This window comes from Macrobrachium rosenbergii, chromosome 40 (genome assembly GCF_040412425.1).
Source record: "Macrobrachium rosenbergii isolate ZJJX-2024 chromosome 40, ASM4041242v1, whole genome shotgun sequence".
In the NCBI taxonomy this organism is placed as follows: Eukaryota; Metazoa; Arthropoda; class Malacostraca; order Decapoda; family Palaemonidae; genus Macrobrachium; species Macrobrachium rosenbergii.
In genome coordinates, this window is record NC_089780.1 from 5,152,219 (window position 1) to 5,176,057 (window position 23,839).

At 41.7% G+C, this 23,839-nt stretch overlaps 1 protein-coding gene across 1 annotated transcript in view; it reads left to right on the forward strand.

Annotated features, from left to right (window-relative positions):
- Window positions 1-23,839, forward strand: part of LOC136826054 (putative peptidyl-prolyl cis-trans isomerase dodo) — a 145,402-nt gene that overhangs the window by 107,285 nt on the left and 14,278 nt on the right. The window contains exons 3-5 of the mRNA XM_067082949.1: window positions 5,988-6,220; window positions 17,259-17,474; window positions 23,412-23,467. Coding sequence (XP_066939050.1) covers window positions 6,166-6,220; window positions 17,259-17,474; window positions 23,412-23,467 — 327 coding nt within the window. The 5' untranslated portion in view covers window positions 5,988-6,165. The remainder of the gene's footprint in view (window positions 1-5,987; window positions 6,221-17,258; window positions 17,475-23,411; window positions 23,468-23,839) is intronic.

Below are 23,839 nucleotides of genomic sequence, written 5' to 3' on the forward strand. Positions count from 1 at the left end.
ACGTCTTTACAAGTACTCCCCCCACTCCCAAGACAATTATTATGAAATAATGATTGGAAGATCTGTTGCATGTCAATCACGGTGTCTTTTTGGGAGCAGGAGCCAACCCAGAGTTCTTGATACCTGCGGTTGTGGGGCGGCTTCGACTGCTGAATCGCCCGGCGGTTTTGCCGAGTGGATGACATCCTTAGTGTGGCCCTTGGGACGTCCTTGACTACGTTTCGGGATGCCGATCACTTCATCTGAGGCCTTGTTTTGTGGAGGAATTCTGGGATGCCTGCCAGTTTCCTCCCGAGTTCTGCTGTCCATTAGGAAGGCTGGCTTTAACCTGTCAACAGATATCTAGTCTTCCCGCCCGTGGATGTTGACGAGGTAGGTTCTGGATGTTCTACTGATGACTCGGTACAGTCCCCTGTATGCTTTCTTCTTGACGTGGGTATCAGGGGGCGCAGGCAGCCTGTGCTGGTGTCGTAGAGAAGTGTTGATTCGGATCCACCTACTGGCATGTCTTCCCACATCAGTGCAGTAAGTGCCTTGCGGTAAGCTGCCGTTTCCGGGTCTGCGGCCTGTTCCTTTGTCAGATCTTTGTAGTCTATGCCCAGATGGACTGAATTTATTTCAATTCTTGATAGGGCATCAGCTACTGGGTTCTTCATGCCGGGGATGTACCTAATGGTGCAGCTGATTTCAGAGATAGCGGCCAGGTGTCGTTGCTGTCTTGCCGACCATGCATATCCCGCCCTCGTGAACGCATGTACCAATGGCTTGTGGTCTGTCAGGATGTTGAAAGGGCTGCCGTCCAAGAGGCACTTGAAGTGCCGCACAGCTTGTAGATTGCCAGCAGTTCCCTGTCGAATGCACTGTAGCTGGTCTCCAGCGGCTTTAACTTGCAGTTAAAAAAAGGCCAGCGGGTGGGGGGAACCATCTACTATCTGCTCCAGCATGGCTCCGCAAGCGACGTTGCTGGTGTCAGTGGTAAGTCTCAGGGGGGAATGGGGTCTTGAAATGTTAAGGTGTGGCTTTGGCGAGGCTGCCTTCATCTGTTCGAACACCTTTTGCTGCGGGGCTTCCCAAGTCAGTGTTTTCGGCTTCCCTTTCAGTACTCTGGTTAGGGGATACATGATGCAGGCGATGCCCGGTACGAAGCGTCGGTAGTAGTTGACCATGCCGAGGAACTCCTGCAAGGACTTGATGGTTTTTGGTGCTGGAAACTTCTTCACGGCATTCACCTTGGAGGCCATGGGGCGGGCACCTGCTGGAGAGACCTCATGTTCCAGGAAGCCTACCTTCTCCGCTCCGATGGAACATTTGTCGAACCTGACAACCAAACCGTTCTCCTGAAGGCGTTTCATCATAGCCCGGACATGACCCAGGTGCTCCTCTGGGTACCTGGAGAAGATCATGATGTCTACGTAGCAGACATAGAAAGGTAGGTCCCCCAAGATGCTGTCCATAAGGTGGTGGAATGTGGCCCCAGCGTTCCTGAGGCCGAAGGTGGAGTAGAAGGTATATGTCCCAAACGTCTTGATGATGGCTGTCTTCAGGATGTCGTTGGGATGTTTTGTGAATATCTTGACCGCGTGCAGGGTGCCTGTTAGGTCCTGCATGTTTGGCAGGGGATAGTGGTCCGGTGTTGTCATTAGGTTCAGCCGATGATAGTCCCCACAGGGTCTCCAGAACCATCTGGTTTCTTCACCATGTGGAGGGGGAACGCCCATGGACTCGATGCCTTTCTGCAGATACCCATCTGTCCCATCTCAGAGAACACTCGTTTAGCATCTTGGGGTTTCTTGGGTGGCAGGCGGCGGAACTTAGCATGTGTTGGCGGGCCTGTGGTGGTGATGTGGTGATGGATGCCTTGCTTGGCCTGGGTACCTTGCACCTGACGCAGTTCTGGCTTGAAGACATCTGGGAACTCAAGGAGGAGGGTGTTGTATTTGTTCGATGAGATGGAGCATATGGCAGGCATTCCCAGTCCGATGGAGGGTGGTAGGGAGCGGCAGGTTCCAGTATCCAGCAGGCGTTTTCGGCCGACGTCTACCAGCAGTCCATGATGTGCGAGGAAATCGGCACCCAGTAGAGGAAACTTGACATCCGCAATGACGAAGGGCCATTCACATTTATGGCCCAGGGTGGATATTCTGCGGGTCAGAGTTCTGTAGCAGCGGATGGGGCTTCCATTTGTGGCCACTAGTGTGGCTGTGGTGCCGGATGTGCGGTCGTGGTCCTCCCTCGATGGTGGAAATACCGACTGCATAGCCCCGGTGTCTACCAGCACCTGTTGTCTTGATATGGCATCGTGGATGAAGAACCCTACTGGCTGGTGTTCCTTAAGGTTTGCGGCCACTGCTGTTATGGGTGGCCGCCTTTCTAGTTTTTTTTTCAAAGAACAGGGGACTGCAATTTCTGGCGGCGCTTCCAAACCTCCGATGGAAGTAACACCAGGCTAGATTTGTCCTCGTCTTCAGCTAATGCGGCGGCGCCTTCTTCCTATATGCCATGTTTGTGTCCCCCATTTCAGCTTCTTCTGCTATCAGGCTGCAGGTGTTGCGGCATGTTTGGAGGCCTTGGTGGCCTCATAAAGTTTGTGTGCAACGTTCATCAATTCGTCCATTGAGAGGGCATCTGCATCCGTGATTTATGCCCTCACCTCCTGCGGAAAGCATCGCAGGAATATTTCCTGTGACAAACTGATCTCCCTCCTCCGTCCGTCTGAGTCGACGCCCAGCAGCATCAGAAGACCTTGTAGTTCGTCCCAGGTGTCCCTGGGTGATGCATTCCCCAGGAGCTGGGTCATCAAGTCGAGGGCGCATTGGGCTCTCTCTGGAACGGGCATGCAGTATGTGTTGATGAGTTTATCTTGCAGGTCTCTGTACTTGACTTTGCCTAGCTGCGAGTCCAACCATGGGGTGGTTTTGTTGAAGACCTCCTCCGGCAGCGTTGTCATGGTTATGTCTGCCTTGGTCTCCTCGTGTGTAATTTTCGCCACCCGGAAATGGAAATCTGCCTGCAGAAACCAGGATGCTGTGCTTTGTCGCGAAAACAGAGGGAGTTTTATCGCCTGGCTTATTGCTGCCTTCGAAGGCGAGAGGGGGATGCAGAGGATCTGTGCGTCCTCGGAATGATTTTCTACCTCAGTGTCTGACATGCTTCCTCACACCAAAATGTGAAATACGCGCCATATTTAGTTGGTTAATGGTGTTTGGGGCTTGCCAGAAGTCAAAACTGTACGCTGTGGTTCCATTAATGACTTCTGAGTATGGCCAACATGAATTGTAAATGACGGGGCCAAACCGTTTGAGCACGCCAGAACATACCTGAAGGGGTACGCCGTAATTAGTGCGTTAGTGGCGTGGGTGTTGTCCTAGGAAGGAGCTTTCAGAGGCCTAGACTTTTGTCACCATGTGGTTCCATTAAAGGCTCTCTGAAGGTAAAGCAGCCCTAGTGAGTCTGTTAATGGCAAAGCCAAAACTGCTGTGTTTACCGTCACTCCTCAGGTCACCAGTTGTGAGGACAAGAAAGGTCAACTGGGTATTAACTTATTTATTACCTGAGTGCAGGTATACATGGCAGAGTGCGGACGGAAACATGGTGCCTGATCTCCAATCGCCATGACCCGCATTCTGAGCAATTTGTGTTTGTTGACAGACAAACAAATGGCAATTTTGAGAGACATAATAAATGTACAATGATGAAATACATATCAGCAGAAAGGCCAGAAAATTCTACACATGAATAGTTACATGAGAGTCTTGACATGTTAAGAAATGCAATGCATGACGTGACTGATGCGAAAAAGAAGAGACGTCTGACGTGTTTACAATATGTATTTTTTGTAGGAGATTGCTTTTGTGGCATTAAATATATATATATATATATATATATATATATATATATATATATATATATATATATATGTATATATATATATATATATATATATATATATATATATATATATATATATATATATATGTATATATATATATATATATATATATATATATATATATATATATATATATATATATATATATATAATACTGTATATATATATATATATATATATATATATATATATATATATATATATATATATATATATATATATATATATATATACTGTATACATGTGTATATATATACTGTATACATATGTGTGTATATGTATATATATATATATATATATATATATATATATATATATATATATATATATATATATATATATATATATATATTAGCCTATATAAATAATCACTTGGTCACTTCACCAGATATATGCATTTACAACCTTGCGTGCCTAACGTTGATAGGTAGAATCTTTTCCCGGTGGAAAAAAGTGAAAATAGGATTTTAAAAAATGCCAGGTTTTGAGTTTTGAACAATAAAATGATAATCTCTGTTTTCAGGGTAAAGTTTCTAACTTCTGGATTATTCACATTTAGCGTTATATTTTGATTAGTTTCTAAAAAATCAAGTACTTCTTGTATGAAGTTCTAATACAAAATTTATGATGAGGTATGAAATTTTACTCGTATACCTTACAACTTTATCTCGTAATACATTACACCATTATTAGGCACGATTGGAGAATTCTGGTTTCCTCGAGTCTTGAAAATGCCACCTTCATGTTCTAGGACCCCTCTTGATCTTCCGTGAGAACAGCGAAATCACTAACCGATTATGAGTGATACTGGATTACAATCGGAGTAAAAAAAAATCAGTCGATCTGTGAAAAAGCCATTTTTTAAAGTTTCTAGATAGTCTGATAGGTGTCCCTATGTCCTGCCCTCCCGAGGATCTAATCAGGGACGTATTAATAGCTAGAGGGCTGCAGTTTTCTGTTTGATGATTGGAGGGTGGATGATCAACATACCAATTTGCAGCCCTGTAGCCCCTGTAGTTTCTAAGATCTGAGGGCGGACAGAAAAAGCGCGGACGGACAAACGAAGCCATCTCAATAGTTTTCTTTTACAGAAAACAGAAACATTGTCAATCTGTCATAAATTTAACAGGATTTCTTTTTATCAAAATGAGCGAATTTAAGAATAGCCTACTATGTTTATTTATTTATTTTTTTACATTATAACCTAGATGTTGGGACGCCAGTTTTTGTGGCCATAATCATACTGCATTTGATTCCCAGGTGTCATGTTTCTTTAAATTTACTGTAGAACTCTTAAACAACTTGCATAGGAATAATACAAAGGGTAAGAGTGAAATAAGTCGATTAACAACAGACAATGGTTGTCATGAAAGTGACTGATTTTTAAGCAAAACACGTCGTGATATAAATCCAGCATATCCCTCAGGCCTCAGTTCTTGCTTCACCTACATTCTAATCACAAAAACTGTCGGAAGGTGGACCCTAAATTAATGTTAAACAATGCCTTTAAACAAGTCAAAATGTAGGCGAGACAAAGAAAAAAGACAAAGAAGCTTACTTGGCAAAAGTTTGTGAGATTTGAACACCTAAATGCTAACCTGTCGTTTTCAAAGATCTTTCCACTTAGCTGGCAAAGTTCCAGACTGACTTCTGCATTAAAACGTTTTTCCTGCTATATTTTGGTATGGCTTACTCACATTGTGACCATAAGACTTAAGCTATATATATATATATATATATATATATATATATATATATATATATATATATATATATATATATATATATATATATATATATATATATATATATATGTGTGTGTGTGTGTATATATATATATATATATATATATATATATATATATATATATATATATATATATATATATATATATATATATATATATATATATATATATACATATTAATGTATGTATGTATAGCTTAAGTCTTGTTGCCACAGTGTAAGTAAACCATACCAAGATATCAGAAGTATTAGAAATAATGTTGACGTTATGTATACATTATAATTTTTATGTAAACTTAATAGGAAACTAACCAACGGTAGTATCTAATTCATTTTTTATCTTCATGAAAAGGTACTGGTCTGTGAGGGAGAAACATCAATGTAGTGCACCGTGGAGGGTGGACAGTGCGTGAAGAAGAAACACCACTTTGCAGGCTGAGACTTCCCTTTGATCTGGTTGGATAGGAAGGCCGCCACCGTTCCGGGTGAAACTCCGCGAGGAAGTTAGCGACGTCGAGAGCCAGCCAGTCATGAGTGATGCTGAATTACCTTCAGGATGGGAAAAACGCGTCAGCCGGTCCACCGGTATGCGAAAATGCCCCTTAGGATGCATGTCTGTCTGTCTGTCTGTCTGAGGCCTGTGGGGGAATGTAGGATGGTGATGTTGCCTGGGAGGATCGAGAGCCCTTCGGAGCCTCCCGCGGTCGTCCACAAATGCTCAGGCCGATTTCTGTCGCGAAATGCCACTTCCATGTCTGCCAGTCTTGCTAGTCTGATTGTTCGAGGTCTTGTGATCGAGGGATGAGTATGACGCCGTATTTTACTAGAATATCATCGTTCACCTTTTCCTTATCAATCTTATTATTAATTTATATATTTCACCTTCATGACGGCGCTGAATAATCCTGATGGATTCCGGCGCCTTGTCTTCAAGACCTGCATTTCATAATCAATCAATCATTACGTGGTTTTTTTTTTTATTGCATTATGGTTGCAACCTAACTTGAGGTTGGGTGGGCAACTGGAAAGGTTCGGGACGAAAGGTAGAGGAAGGAGGTCGTTCCTCCAGCCCGCGTCTGGAATCCAGACCCCAGCTGTTGGTGGTCGGCCCTGAGCTACCCTATATGTAAGGGTGGTGTCTGGCTGTCTAAAACAATGATGACGTCATATAGGCTATAGCCTACCCTAGTTCAAGACCTCGTGCGGTGCAATGTTGGCTTTACTTAGGAGTCTTTGCAGCGTCCCTTCGGCCCCTAGCTGCAACTACTTTTGTTCCTCCGACTGTAGCTCCGTTCATATTCTCTTTCTTCCATCTTACTGTCCACCCTCGCCTAACAACTGATTCACAATGGGACTGCGAGGTTTTCCTCTGCCTTTCAGACTTTTACTCTCAATTTCCATTTCAGCGCTGAATGGCCTTAGTTGTCCCAGTGCCTGTCATGTATGCCTGAAATCTATAAATCAATCAATCAATCAAGACTTCTCATGGACAGTTTACAAGAATATATTCCCAGTGGGGGTTTGTACCCCCTGTGCACCTCACGCAGTACACTGTAGGCATTACTTTAGGTTCTTTGCTAACACTCATTGCAACCCTTTTTGTTCCTTTTATTGTACCTTCATTCGTAGGCTACCCTTTCATCTTACTTTCCACCCCCTAACAATTGCGCCCATGGGGAGCTAGTGCCATCAGTGCACCTCATGCAGTGCAATATAGGCATTACTGAAGGTTCTTTGCAGCATCCCTTGGTCCCCTAGCTGCTACCCCTTGCATTCCTTTTCTGTACCTGAGTGCATGTTCTCTTTCTTCCTTCTTACTTTCCTTAACCCTCTCCTAACAATTGATTCATAGTGCTTCAATTGCTTTGAGGTTTTCCTCCCGTTACACCTTTCAAACCTTTTACTGTCAATTTCCGTTCCAGCACTGAATGGCCTTAGTTGCCCCAGTTCTTGGCATGTATGCCTAAAATCTATAAATCAATCAATCAATCCTGACAATTGCTTTATAGTGCAACTAGAGGTTTCGTCCTGTTACATCTGTAAAACCATTTTACTCTCAGTTTCCCTTTCAGTGTCGAATGGCCTAATAAGTCTCGGCACTTGGCCACAGTCCTAAATTGTATATTCCATTCCATTGAATCAGATATTTGTATTTCGCTTATAGCTTTCCATGTGTATGAGCGTAGGCTATGAGCAGGGCAATTGTTTTGGCAACATCACAGCTATAGGCTGAGCTGCATCCTGAATTATGTGCATGGCAGTGGCTGCAATGTCATCTCCAATGAGGGTCATACATCCCCTCCTCCACTTTATCTCCACTCTATCCCCAAGCCAAGGGTCAGTTTCCTTAATGCACCTTTACTAATATTTCCTTTGAAAGAATCTTCTGCTAAACCCTTCTCTTATTTCTCCCTTATTCTGTCACACCATCCAGATCTTTACCTCCCTCCCAACTGTCTACCCCCAACAGGCTATACCAAGTCAATTGAAAATTTACTTTGATCCTACACAAATACAAACCATTGTTCTTTACATCAGGATAAGCTTGTGAATGTGAGCTGGAATGGCCATTAGTAACTCACTGACAATGTCGTTAACGGTTGACGGGTATGGGGAAGCCCTGCCCCCCTGTTGGCCTGCATTCCACTTTGCTTTCAGCTGTCATCAGATGCAGATGTCTTTTCTTCAGCTCCCTGCACCTATCCTCGATGTTAGTTAATTCATGCTCTGTGTTTTTTTGAGTATTCTGGTTTTTCCTGTTCTTCTCTGTGATAGATTTGTGGTGTTTGGTTTGAAATGAATCAAACCCATAAATCAAAAAGGTATTCTTTTCCTTTACACCAAGGAACCCTCAATATCAGGTACTGTCCTGGGATTGACAGGCCCTGTGAGCAATTCCTATCAAGTATCAAAGTTGACCTGCATTACATATTGCAGAAAACATTTTTGCAGTAGGGAGGATCCATGTTCAGAGTGCTGGGAGTGACTATCAGAAGAGTGGATAATAAAGTTTGCAGGAAAGAAAAAGGCTAGGAAGACCTTGCTTGTATCATCGGAGTTAAATACTCTGCTGGTGAAACCGGAGGAGGTCTTCGGCATCTTCCACCCGCTGTTTTGACTCCCAAGGGAGATGTCTCCTCTTTCTTGTGTCACTTCGATCATTCAGTGGGAATTTGGCAAGAGGGAGAAGACGTTCACTCTGGCAACTGGTTTGAGACTTCATTTCACTTGCAGGGAGAGTTCCACTGCCAAACACCCTGGGTGGAAGGAAGACTGCTGCTAACCTCACTTTGTTCCTATACAAATACAACCCTTCGGTTTTTACATAGGGATTTAGCTTGCAAACACAAGCTGCAATGGCTGTTTAACTTTCAAAGAAGTTTGTAAACTATTGACGGTAGGGGGGGAAGCCTTGGGTTCTCAGCCCGACGGCAGTTTGCTTGCTTTTTTTGTTTTTTGAAATATGCTATTTGGAATTTGGATTGTCTGCTGTATTATTTTCATAATGCAAACCCCTAATTTACAACTTCCTGTGGAGAGGAAACCTCTAAATCATAGGCGCTGCCCAGGGAGGGACAGGCCTTACAATCAGTTCCTCTCTTCTAATGAGGTTGACCCTCATAACCTTTGTCTCATGCCTGATCATAGCCAATATAGCCCTTGTTCCGAGTGCCGGATCTGGCCTCCTGAACAATGGATGAAGTTTGCTGGGAAAAAGAAGCAAGAAAAGAAAGTTTCTCCAGTGTCATGGGAGTGCAGTACTCCACCAAAGACAGTGAAGATTCTCGCTGGTTCCTATTTGCTCCCAGCTAAACTTCCACCTGCCCTGATGTTACCACTCCCAAGGGAGTGGTTTCCCCTTTGCTGACTCTTGCTGCTTCATCTGTAGAGAGCCACTTAGGGAGGGAAGACAACTCTAGTCTGGTTCCTCTCCAGCGGTTTCTTTTTGCTCGGAGGATTTGTCCTTGGGGCGAAGAGAGATTGCCTCACTTAACCCAACCTTTGTTCCAGGTGTTGTGGAGCCCAAGGGGCTTAGAGAGTTATGGCCCTCTGTAGGCCTCACGAGAGAGCCAAGTGTTTCTGGGTTAATCACTTGAAGGCATCAAAAGGCCTTCCTGTTACTGCAGCCTCCATAGCTGTGATGACTTTGACAGTTACAGTATCCAGCAGCGCAAGGGCCACCACCACAGCTCTAGTGACACCGCACATTCCTTTGGTTATGTGCTCTCAGGTGTTACCATCTACTTCGTCTTCTCTTGGTGATGTTCTCTCCCACACCCTGCTGTTGAAGGCTGGCCATGGCCAGAAGAAGTCAAAGAAGAGGAATAGGAAGTCGTCATCATCATCTTTGTCATCATTGTGGAGTGCTGTCATCTCCTCCCCTCATTCTTCCAAAGCTAGCAAGCGGAGGAAAAAGGTTGCCTTGCCCATCTGCAAGAAGTCCTGTAGGGCTTCTAGCAGCCAGCTCTCCTCCACAGAGAAGGCTACCAGGTCTCTCGCTATTGGTACCCTGAGTACCTGTACTGCTGTTCCCGTTGCCAAGAGCACAGGATCAACTGCTGCCTGGAACCCCGGCGCACCAGTACTGGTCCTAGAAGCTCACCTTCCTGGACCAGTAAGGGTCCTCAGTCTACAAACCCGGTTCCCATTGCCAGCATGGCCCAGCAAGAGAAAATGAGTAGAGAGTGGGCAGGCGCTCACTCACCCCCTTCCTGCTTTCTGAAGAAAGCAGTACAAGGGTCCCAGGACGGTGACGCTGGCCTACCAGTCCGCTCACCTGGGCAAGGCAAAAGGAGGTCCCCCACCCAGTCTTCTCCTCTAAAGGCTTCGACTTTTAAAAAGACTGGAGTATGTATGTGGTACAGCCCCTGTTCACGTCTGTGTGATTTGGACTGCTCTCCCCAGCCTGTGCAGACGCCGTCACAGCTGGTTGACAAACGCCCACAGCCTCGCTCACCTGCTGGGACTTTGGCCTCTGGCAGGCTGGGCAAGGGTGATTGGGATCTCTCACCTGTCCCCTCCACCTCCTTGGGCTTTTTGAGATCCAGACAAGCCTAGGGTTCAGGACTGGGACCATTTGGATTGGTGAATTCTCTTGTATCTGGCCAGGAGAATTCACTGCAGTCTACCCAATCGAGCAAAACACTTACTCAGCAGAGGAAATACTGCATTCCATCAGAGAGGCCTTTGGTAGCTAAACAGTTTGACCTGGACCTGACCCATCTGTGGCCTGGTCTGTTGCTGGATCGACTCCAAGCGGAAGGAATCTCTTTCTCACAGTTGGAGGCATCGGCATGGAATCGACTGCCATGGCAGTGTTCTAAAAAGTCTCCTAGATTGATCTTTGGTCTCTAGCTGCGGCCAGGATCGCATCCTCCTCTTCGGGTTCCCATACACCCAAAGAGGATGTTACGTTTAGGAGACTGTTGTTGTCTGGAGGTAGGGCTATCACCTACATAGCCCACCAGACAGCTAACCTGTGGGCAAACCTGTTGCTCAAGAGAAGAGACACTGTTTTGTCTCAGGTCTCCAGGTTTGTTAGTTTGGAGTCGGCATTAGCACTCAGAAACAGACAGATAATGGGATCCAGTTCCCTCTTCCCTAGAGGAGAGGTGGAGGCTGCGGCGAATAGACTTCGTCAAGAACAATTACAAGCTAGTCCACCACCGGGCAGTGGCCAAGACCTCCCTGTCTTCACATAGCACTGCAGCCCAACCTTCAGGTCAGGCTGGCCCTTTCTCTTTGGTCCTGAGGAACTCCCAGGCTTCCTGGTTCCTGGTTCCTAAGCGCTCACTCCACAAACACAGTTGCGGGCACACTACACGATTCTCATGAGGTGCGAAGCTTTATTCCCTTGAATACATTTTTACACTTATTTTTACTTTACATTATATATATAAATACAATTTTGCTCAGTTTTATTTTTACTTTACATTATATATATTATTTAACAGTTTTTCATTTAATTAGCACCCTACCCCTTAACCTCCCAGATGTTACTTAATATTTCGAATTTATTTATTTTTATTACTCCTCCTTTTTACGTTACTACTACTTTTTAACTGGTGCCGTTGCTTTCTGGGTTGGTGACATCCTTTATTTTCATGGCTATTCTTATATATTCCACTAGTTTTCTGTTCGGGGCTTTCAGAGTCTCTAATGTTAAGTTTTCTATTTTTTGTAAGGTTTTACACCTGAACAAATGTTCTGTGCTGTCCTCCTCTATTCTGCAGTTATCACAGACCTCATCCTTATATCTTCCCCGGTAGTTAGCTTTCAGGTCCAACATATTCAGCCTGGTTTTCATTATTAAGCATGCATCCTTTGTTTCTAGTTCCCTTAGATACTTATTTTCTTCAAAGTTATCTATGAATCTCAGCTTCTTCATTTCTTTCTTCTTTTCTTCCAATGTCTTTTCGATATCTTGCGTTATTCTTCTCTTAATTTCCTTTTTCAGTTCTTTCTTGGCATATTTTCCCATTCCATTTATATCTATATTGTACTTTTTACCTATTGTTTCTATGCCTTTTGTCCAGCACAGCCCGTAGGGGGCTCTTAACTGGTCTTCTACTATTTCTTTGATTAGCCTTTTCTTGTCTGAATTTATAATATTGTGGAATAGCATTATTTTCTTGTATTCAATTCTATAGGCAACTGGCCATATGCCGGACTCCGCTAAAATTCCCCAGTAGGGCGTGCCCTTTGGCTGTTCATACATTCCTTGGAGGATCCTGTATTGCATTTGCTCTAGAGCGTTTGACTCGTTTTCTGTTAAGTTGCTCCAGGTCTCTATGTTGGCAAATAATGTTGGGACCACCACTGTTTCATAGATCTTTTTCCTTACTTCTAATGCCATATTTCCTACTTTCTTTAAGTCTCCATATTTTCTTATTTCTCTTAGTAGGTACTCTACTTTTTGTTTTCTCGATTTAATACTTGTTTCTTTTGAGCCATTTTGGGTGTACCACTCTCCTAGGTATTTATATTTGCTTACACTACTAATTGGGCCGTCTTTTAATTCTGTTCTCATGTGGACTGTCTGGCCCTTTGTTCTTCTATCTATTATCAGCACTGCTGACTTGCTTGGCTTAGTGTTAAATGTGAACTTTTTCAGTTGCTCCAGGCTACGGCAGTTGCCAATTGCCATTTCTATACCTTCTTTCCTGCTGGTGGGGAACATTATATCATCAACAAATATTAGGGACTCTATTTCTATATTCCTTTTGATTGTTATGTTCTTCCTGCTTATTTCATTCACTTTGTCTGTTGCTATGCTGCATAGCTTTGGGCCGTAAATTGTACCCTGTCTTACATTTTCTGTAATTTCAGCCCCTCGCTGGAATACCCAGTCTTCTACCATAGTAGTGAAAGGAGCTTAGTCATGCCCCTTTTAGCCCCCTGCCCGTTCCAGGAAGGCAGGTGCCCTTTCAGCCCCCTGCCTGTTCCAGGAAAGGAGGCAAAAGTAACAAGGGTGGAGGATGTTAGGGGCAGTGTTCCCCCTCCCCCCCTCCCCGCTTGCTGCCAATGGTGGAGGGATGCCTGTCGGGCCATTGGGCAACACGGTGGTGATACAGGGTGGAGGTAGGATATCTAGCACCCTTCAAGTCTCCGCCACTCCTCACCAACGATCCAGTCCACTTCCAGACTTATGTTCCTGGCTAGCAGAAAGACCTCGCCCTTTGGGAAGAAGTGAAAACCATGCTAAAGAAGGTGCTATGAAAGTCGCGAAAGATCGGTGTCCGGAGTTTTACAGCCGTCTGTTTCTCATAGAAAAGGTGACAGGCAGTTGGAGATGGTCATTGACCTCACTCCCCTGAACCGGTTCAAGATGGAAACAGTACAATCAGTACTCGATTCCATCAGCGAGGACGACTTCATACTTTCGGTTGACTTGAAGGATGTGTATTTTCAAATACCCATCCATCGGTCTTCTTCCTGCAAGTACCTCTGCTTTAATCTCGGGAAGACAGTGATCCAGTTCAGGACACTTTGATTCGGTCTTTCAACTGCTCCCCAGGTATTCATTTGAGTGGTCACCCTTATCTCAGCTTGGGATCATTTACACAGGGTACATATTTTGTGGTACCTAGGTTATTGGCTAGTCCTGGCGAGCTCTTTGTTGCGGTTGATCTAGGACAGAGATCAACTTCTAGGCTTCAGTCATGACTTAGGAGTGGTGATCAATTTAGAGAAGTCCAGTTTCACACCCAATCAGAGGGTAAAGCTTCTGGGCATGCTGATAGATACTGCAGCAGCAAGCGTCTTCCCCTCGGACTCACGTAACAGCAGGTTCAGAGAGCCAGCGCAATGTTCCTGTCTTGGTAGGAACAACTGACTCAGAAGTGGCAAGTCATTCTTGGTCACCTATCGCCTTTGGAGAAGCTGGTCCCACATGGGTTGCTTCACTTTCACTCCCTTCAGTGGAGAATGAAGGAGTTTTAGTCTCCGGGAAGGAATCCTCCAATCTTTCTAATTCTTCTCGGAGGAAGTAAGGAAAGACTTCACTTGGTGGCTAGACAACAGGAACTTCTTAATGGGAGTGCCTAACGGCACTCCCCCTCCCGAGATGCTTCTGTTCTCAGATGCATCGACTGAGGGATGGGGCGCACACCTGGAGGAGTTGCTGGTTTTAGGTATGTGGGACCAAAATGACAGACCCCTCCACATTAATATCCTGGACTCAAGGTGGCCTTCACCAAGTTAATGAAAGCAAACTCATTACTGTACTTTATGCTCAGAAGTCTAGCAGTTGCAACATCCCATGTGTTCAACAGGCTAGAAGTGCGGGATACGCTCCTCTGCTCCTCCAGACCAGGAAGGTTTTCCTTTGCGGGTAGAACCAACTGGTCGGTTCAGAGATTACCCATAGTCCTCCCACCAATGGGGAAGTCTCCGTTGTTAAGAACGGAGGTTTGAATTTGGTATAAACATATATAAAATTTTAAAATAATTTGTACTGTATTTTTCTTAATATACAACTCTGAAGTTTTTTTACATCCCACCTCAGCTTCCCCTAACTCTGGTACTGTCAGGTAGGTGGGGCTCCCCCCTACCTGTCCATAGTTAACGACCTTGTCTGAAAGTTAAGTGGCCATTCCAGCTTGCATTCGCAAGCTAAATCCTGTTTAAAAAAAGATTACAGTAAACCCCCCGTATTCGCGAAGGATGCATACCGCATCCCCCAGCAAATAGTTAAAATCTGCGAAGACTTAAAACCCTGCTGAAAACTCTAAAAATGCATATACCTGAGTATTTTAATAGTTTTATCACAAAAAGTGCATTTAGTCATGAAAATTATATGAAAATACAGTAATTAGCCCTCTTGCGCATACGGGGGTTCCTATAGCGCTACCCGGTATGCAACTTATGCCGTAGAGGGAAAAGTGGGGCTCGCACGGAAAAGTTTCTTTGTAAAAATTGATACATCCAAACTATAACTGATATAGGCTTCTGGTGTATTTTATGATGTTGGCAATTGATTGAATTTTTTCCTAAAGCAATCAGAAAATCTTTGCAAGGCTTAGAAATAATAAAAAAGATGTGAACATGAAATTTTTAAGGAAAATCATAGATATTTTTTGGAAGTAATCATGATAAATATAATTAGGTTTTGGGAGTTTATTTTATATGTAAATTGTGTGGAAATGTTTGAACTTTGAGGTAGAAGCAATCATTTTGCTATAAATGTGTTTGCTAATTAGCTGTCACCGATTAAGAAATGCTAATTTTTTACGGAGTGCAATTTTCAGATTTTCCAACCTACTTAATGTTGACGTTTCGTGTTGTACCTAAGTAAGGAATAAAGATAAAAATAAAGGTGGCATTAGAAAGCTGAATAAATTTCGTATAAATTGCACAAAAGAAAGATATCTGAAGTGTTAGAATAAAATTGAGCAATTGTCGTTAGATTATGGACAATTTCTTTTTTCTTTGAAAATATACGGCAACGATTATTGTATAGAAACATTGATATTTTTACATTTTGCTGTTCAGCAAGATAAAGTACAAAGAATGGCCGTTCAAGTGATATATAATACAGGAACATTGAAGTTATTTACAGATGCACAAAGAGTCGTACAAAAAATTATCTACGCATGCATAAATTCCGGCTGAACTACGGTGTTTAATGTGTATATACTGTATACACTGACATTTTTTGTAATTACTTGGTAGTAAGTAATGCTAGAATAAAAGTGAAAATTGCAATGGAAAGCTGAATAAATTTCCTATATGTATATATATGCAGGCAGTCCCCGGTTTACGATGGGTCCGGCTTACAACGTTCCGAGGTTACGACGCTTTTCAAATATATTCTTCAGAAATTATTTCCCAGTTTACGACGCATGTTCCGGGGTTACGACGCGTCGTACGCCGATCTGACGGAAGAGATATGGCTCTAAAACAGCAGAATAATCAAAATTTGGAGGTTTTTTTTATGAAAAACTGAATAAAAATGCAGTGAACCCTCCATATTCAAGGGGATGCGCCCCCCTCATCGCAAATAGCTAAAATCCGCGAATACTTAAAACCCTCTAAAAACACTTAGAATTGCCCATTTTGATAGTTTAAACAGAAAAACCCTGTAAAAATGCTTATACCTGAGTATTTTAAAGTTTTATCACAAAAAGTGCACTTATTCATGAAAATTATATGAAAATACAGTAATTAGTGAATATTTCTCAGTGAAAAATACTGCGAATGGGCGAATTTTCCGCGAATGCGTGAGTCTGCGAATCATGAGAACGCGAATACGGGGGTTTACTGTACTCAGTAATGAATAACGCTAAGAAAAAAGTGAAAAATGGAATAGAAAGCTGAATAAATTTTCTATAAATAGCCCACGCAAAAGCAATAAGTGTTCCCAGAAAAAATTGAGCAATTGAAGCCGAAAGACAGAAATGTTGATGAAAGACAGAAATATATGTAAAAAAAGTAAATTCTTCACTATCTATCTTATCGAAAAACACTTGAAATATTATTCAAAATACTCAACAATAACTTGCAAACACTTATAACAAAAGCGAAAGCACTTCACAAATGCAGGTAAATGACAACAAAGCAAAAAACGTGAGGCGCTAAAAAGACATGCTGAACTCCGTCAAAACAGGCGAAGTGCTTGAGTTGGGGGAGAACTGTGGCGCATGCACAATACCCATCGATTTCCTCTTTACGTTTTCTTGTAGGTCCAAGATCTCCCCACGCAATGACGCAGTCCTCGTATTCTCTGGATTACTTTTTTTTGGTGAATTTCGCCCGAAAATACCTCACTGATGATGCGGAAGTCGCGTCTCGGGGCACTTACGGCAAAAAATTTATTAACGCAGTTTCGTGTCGTCAGAACACCAGAGGGTTAGTGAATATTTCTCAATGAAAAATACTGTGAATGGGCGAATTTTCCGCGAATAATGGTTATATACGTTCCACAGAGAAATCTACGAATACGTGAGTCTGCGAATAGTGAGACCATGAATACGGGAGGTTTACTGTAAATGTTTGTATGTTAGGGAAAATACAAGTACTTTAAAAATTTTTTTTTTTTTTTTATAGTGTGATGTTTACAATAACATAATTCAGTGTATGGGTGTATTGGAGAACTAAGTCAAAATACGTTGTTAAATTTCAGGTCAGACATATTATCTAAATATCTACTCCAAGGAGAGCCAGTGGGATGCCCCTACAGAACCAGCTAAGCCATCAGGAGGAGGAAGCAGCACTGGAGGGCCTGACAGAGTCCAGTGTTCTCATCTGCTGGTGAAACACAAAGGGTCAAGGAGGCCATCATCATGGCGGCAAGAAAATATCACAATCTCAAAGGAGGAAGCCATTTCTCTTCTGGAAGGTTAGGAATCCACCAGTTTTCAGTTGTTTTCCATTTTTCTCTCTTTCTCTACACACACACACACACACACACTCACTCACTCTTCTTGTGAATAGCATGAGGGTTCTGTTTCTGGAGTACAGTAATTTAAACCTGTTTTTGAAATGAACTTTTATCATTCCATTATATACAGTAGCTTTTACTTCTGCACTAGCGGGAATTCGATATAGCAAAAGAAAAACAAAAACAATACCACATAGAATCTACTTTTTTCCCCATATTGGTAACAAAATATATTGCATAAATACATTTTGAAAAAAATGCAACCCCTTTTTCTCTCGGAAATGACACAATTTAGTAGGTAGGTGGCCTATCAGTGTTTACCCACACCCTACCATGGTTTTATGACCATTATTATATTCTGTATACAGCAACTCTCATCAGTTGTTCTTTTTCTTCTTCTTCTTCTTTCCCACCGTTATCCCTACGTTAAGGGTAGGGATTGTCATTTTGGAGCTTTTTCTTTGTCCTGGGATTCCGGGATAAAATTAGTCCTGATCCCGGGAATTCCCAGGATTTTCAATTGTCTAAAATCACACATTATACCTTGTTTCCCTTTCAGGTTTTCGATGTGCTTAGCATTACTAGATATGCAGAAATATTACTGTAGATTGACTGTCATATTAATTCCACCTAATGTTTAATTACAGCATACACTTTGTTTGTGAACAAAGTAAGAGGAATAAGAACAAGAACTAAAACATGCTTCGTTTACTACTTTATTTTTGTTCTGCTTCCAAATTCCAGTGCGAATGAAAATGTAAATTATAGTTCATTATCATTGATAAAAAAAATACATTTGTTTTCGTTTATACTCAGTGAAATGAAAAGAGTACTTAATGACAGAAAATGTAGTAAAAATAAATGAAGAAAAATTAAATGTATGCACTCTTTATTTATAACATGAACTAAATGAATAAGAAGTTTCTCATAGAATAAGATCTTCTATAACACGACACGGTGGACGGTACCCCACACGGGCTGCAGTCACTCATCACAAACACTTCTTGTTCAAAACTTGTTGCAAACTTGTTCAAAGTTTACACTGCTGGGACTGCTTCGCATGATTACCGTCCCAAATATACAAAATAAAGCATTAGGTAAACAGTAATACTACGTTTCCACATGATAAAGAAGGAATATGTTCCTCTTGAAAAATCTGCAAACTTATACATGATTATTTTGTCACGGTTTTATACCCCTGTCCCCTTTAGATTTAGTTACTGCAATAAACTGGAACACTGAAACAGATGCTTTATCTTCCCTCCATGGATTTATTTGACAGGTCTTATCTTGCAAAAGCATTGCAACTTGAAATTTTACAAGATTTTAGCAAGATGCTGTTGATGGGAAAATACAATTCACTGAAAATATGAAGTATTTTATATAAATATCAAAACAGTGACATAATATAGACATCTGTCATTATTATCATAAGGATAATGACAGAAATTGTCTGTATTTACTGTATATAAAAATATAAACAGGACAACAAGTCCACAACCATCCTGCAGTCAAATTTGTCCCTATTTTTTTACTTAATTTTTATCCCGGGATTTCCCGGGATTATTAAACCTTGAAAATTGTCCGGGATCCGGGGAAACAAACCCTAGTGAAGGGGTCGTTTGCCTGATGCGCCTTCTCCACTGCCATCTATCAAAGGCATCATCTTCCACCAAACCTCTTCTCTCCAAATCTTCCTTCACTTTATCTCACCATCTAATTCTCTGTCTCCCTCTCAATCTTCTTCCTGTAACAGGTTCTTCCCAAACCCTCTTCACTCCCTCCTCATCATCCATCCTTAACACATGCCCATACCATTCTCAGTCGTGACTCTCTTATCACCTCTGTCATCTTTACTAAGCCTGCTCTTCTTACTTCTTCATTTTCCAATCTCTCAGGCAGCAATATTCCCATAATCCATCTCAGCATTCTTATCTCTGTTCTCTCAAGCTTTATTCCCTCTCTTCTTCTCAGAGCCCATGTTCCTGATCCATACATTAACACTGGTCTTATCACTGTGCTATAGATCTTGACTTTTAGCTTGATTGGCATTTTCTTATCACATACAACTCCAGCTACATCTCTCCACTTCCCCCACGCCACTTTTATTCTTCTGTTCACTTCAGCCTCACATCCTCCCTCTTGGCTTAAAGTAGATCCTAAGTATTTAAGCTTTTCCACTTGTGTTATAATTGAGCCTCTTCTTTCTTGTATTGCTGTTCTGTCTTTATCTTCCCTACTGCTCACTAAAACATCTGTTTTGTTCACATTCACCCTTAAGCCACCCGTCTCTAAAGACTCCATATTGCAAACATCAGTCGTTGCAGATGGGGAATGATTGATTTTTTACATAATAGTGATGATATTACATGGTAATAATATTTTCTAACATACAAACCTGAAGGATTTTGCTTGCGAATGCGAGCTGGAACATTTGCTGAACTTTCAGACTAGATTGTTAACTACCAACTGTACAGGGGAAGCCCCACCCACTTGTCAGCCTGCATTCCACCTTGCCCTTTGGCCCAGGTGACCAGAATGAGGGGTGGCTGAGGTGGGATGTAAATGTAAAGAACTTTAGGTTTGTATGTTAAGAAAAATGCAAATTACTTTAAAAAAAATTTTTATTTGTTCCTACACAAATACAAACCTTCGTTCTTTACATAGACTTACCCAATGGTGGGGGAGTCTGGGCAAATCTCTGAACCAACTAGTTGGTTCTGCCCACCTGGGAACACCTTCCTGGCCTGGAAGAACTGAGGAAGGAACCCTGCACTTCTAGCTTGTTGGACATGTGGGATGTTGCAACTGCTAGACTTCTGGGGTTAGACTAATCAGTTTGCATCATTACTTTTGAAGAAGGCTTGGAGGAACCCAGAAGTGTCGGAGACGATAAAACTTCTAATAAAACCAGGGAATTTGTTTCATTTTCTGTCCCCCTCTCCCCTTGTCCAAAGAGAGGGGGGACATGCATGCAATCCATCTACAAAAAGATGAAGCAGTCTGCATGTTCATTTGGAGATTCTGTACTGCTGATGAGGTTAGGTGAGTTAGACTATTCCCACACAGTGCTTTTGCTTAAACATATGGCTTGCTAACAAGTTCTAACGTCTTTTTTATTTGACATAGAAGGGACTGTAAATTCCAGAAACCTGGGAATCCTGGGACCCCCCAGGTGATGGTGAAATAACTTGGTTACTAAAAGAAGTCTCTGTTGAATCTGCAGGTATAGAATACCTGGTTTCCATTCCTGCAGCTTCTAGCCATAAATTTAGTCCTGTTGGAAGTGATCATTTACCTTTGCTTTCTAGTTCTTTTGGTTCAGACAGTGACTTTGTAGAGGGTTTAGTTCACAAGAAGAGATGCAGGTTAAGAAACTCCACCTGCTGCAAGGACTGTTACCAGTTACTGGGATTAGTGCCACTTTTGCGAGATCTAGAAATCTTGCATTAGCTCAGCCTCATTTCCCTGCTCTCCAGAATCCCAAAAAGGCTGTCATGAATCTCTCACGAATCCATTTCAGAATCCCAATTGAGGCATTGAGAGATCTCAACTTGAGGCTGAAGTATATGGAGATTTCTTACCATATTGACTTACTTTTTGTAAGGATCATATTGGGAATTCAAATTCTACTACTACCAAATGTGATTTCTCAGGGTTTTCCCAGTCCTCTTTTTTTGGTGATAGAACACGTTTGTGCTTCTAGTTATCCTTTGCCTATAGTTCGCAAATGTCAACTGCTGCTCGAAGCTCATGTTTCTTGAGTAAAGGGACAATTGAGTATGTCTCCAATTTTGTGGAAATAAGTGAAAAACCTGGGAGTAGAATGCTGCTTCCAAAAAGGAGACTTGTTCTATTCTCCTCCGTTAATTTCTCTCAAAGGAAATTATATGGTTAGTCTTGGTGTTGGCAGTGTGACAGAAATGAGAAATTGCAGCTGTGAGCTAGTATGATATCTTGGACTGACAGTTTTGCACTGATTCTTGTAAATAGTTGTAGGTGTAAATATGAAGTGTATGTGTTTGGAGAAATGTCTCCTTGGCTGAAAAATTTAATTTATATTAGACTGGTATTACCAAATGAAGTTTATATAATTAGGCCTGTATTACTGATTGTAATGTAAATACAGTAATCTCGCGATTATCTGGATTGCCATTATCCGGGATACATCATTATCTGACATACCCTGGACCAGGGACCAAGGTCCCAAAGATATACAATGTAGATAAATTTCCAAAATTTTAAAAAACTGCTCTCCTCTGGTTGCCAATGCTGCGTGGCCTCAGGAAAATATTAGTAACACTGCTTACAATCATCAACAGACTGAGAAAGGGTTTTGGGCAGTGGGGGAGGCCTAGAGAAGTTCCCAAGGTGCGGACTGGGTCAGATGGCTGGGCACCATGGGAGAGGAACTTCTTCAGATTAGTTGTTTTGGCAGGGGATGGAGTTGGGAATTCAGTCTTGGATGGGAGCAGAGGGCTAGGTAGATGTGTGACTTGCTAGAGTTTGTCTCTTTTTTTTTCATATTTTTACATGTATGATGAGAGAGAGAGAGAGAGAGAGAGGTATCGCTTACACTGAATTTTATTGTACACTATTCTTGTGTTTACTTTTACAAAATTTTCTCATTTTATTTTTATAACCCAAAAGATGAACAATTGTGTACATAGGGTACTTATGTGGCAAGGCTCAAGCTATAAATAGCACGTGTTGCAAACATCTGCAAATTCAAATTCTAAATATTTTTAAGAGAATTTATGAGAAGTTACGAAGGTGTAAGCTAGTCACACTGTTGCTTTACCTAGTTGAATGCAGGTGTGTTAAGTAGAATAATGCATTGTAAGTAATTTAGTATCAGTAATTAGGTGTTAGGATACAATATTTCTAACACAATGTGGGAATTAGCTGTTTAATTACTGGGTAAGTTACTTATAAAAATATGTCATTTTTATAATAATATAAAGTTTTATATATACATACCCAGTAATTACATGATTGGAGCCTGCCCTCCCTACCCTCGCATGGACATAGGGCCATAAGCAGATTGAGCTCTTTGCTAAGTTGTTCCTCTCTCTCCCCCCAAAAGTGGGTGGGGCACGTCACCTACCCCAAAACAAATGAGCGCGACCCGCAAATTTCAAAATATTAACCTGCCGGATAAGTGAAACTAATAGCTATGTAATTACTGGGTAAGGATATATAAAACTATTTTATTATAAAAATGTCATTTTTAAAAATCTCAACTTCAGATTTTCATCATTACTTTTTTTTATTGTGCAGATAGAAATGTGAGTAAATGTATTAATGTGTAGTGTGTTCCAGTGTATTTTTTTTTTTTAGTTCATTTTCATTCATTCATCATTTGGTCCCAGTACTTGGCCTGTGTCCTAGACCTGGTACTCTGTTTCATTCTGATCCTTTGGGCCAGCCCTATGAGAGCCATTCATCAGCTTAGTGGTCTGGTTGAAATATTTTAATAAAAACAATAATCTACCACCCCTTTTCGTTCCAAGTCAGTGCGATACTTCTGCGATCAGGTCGGTCCCCACAATGACTGAGGTAGGCCAATAGAGGTCAGGGCCTACCCAGTAGGCTTTTATTTTTAATCAGCACACAGCTGAAGCATGAGAGGCACTGGATTACCAATTTATGAAAAGTACAGTTTGTATACCTAGGAAAAATACAAATTACTTAAAAATTTGGTATTTTTATTTGAGAAAAATTACTTGTTTGATCCTTTATACAGTAATACAGAGAAATATTTTAAGAGTTTCACTAAATCTTCTTAGAATTAGGAGTTCACTATGCAAATTTAAAGATCATTGAACTTTGGCTGCTGTAATATTTATTGATTGTTTTGCAGAGCTGTATGTTAACTTTTTTCTTACTTTTCAGACTACCGAAAGCAAATTACTTCTGGTCAGTGTTCTTTTGATGAATTAGCTAGTAGGGTGAGTATTTGAAATTTCTTTTGTTTGCCTTAGAATGCATAGTTGTGACAATATATAGAGTTTGATTCTCAAGAAACTGACTTTCTAATGGAGTCTTCATTTCCTTCCATTGTTATTATGTAGTTACTCCAGTCCAGATGCAATCTGACTGGTAGTTTCATAAAATAGTACAGTATTATAAGTTCAGAACTGCTTTCCAAAAACCCGACCCAAGCAACTGATGTTTGGCTGAGTTAGACCATCATTCTGTTGACTGACTAGTTGTGAGAATTGAGAAATGTCTTTGACTTGAGTGAGGAATATACAGTAGATGGCTTATTAAGGGGTAGAACCAAATTTGGCTGGAAAGCTGTTGGGATCACCAATTCATAT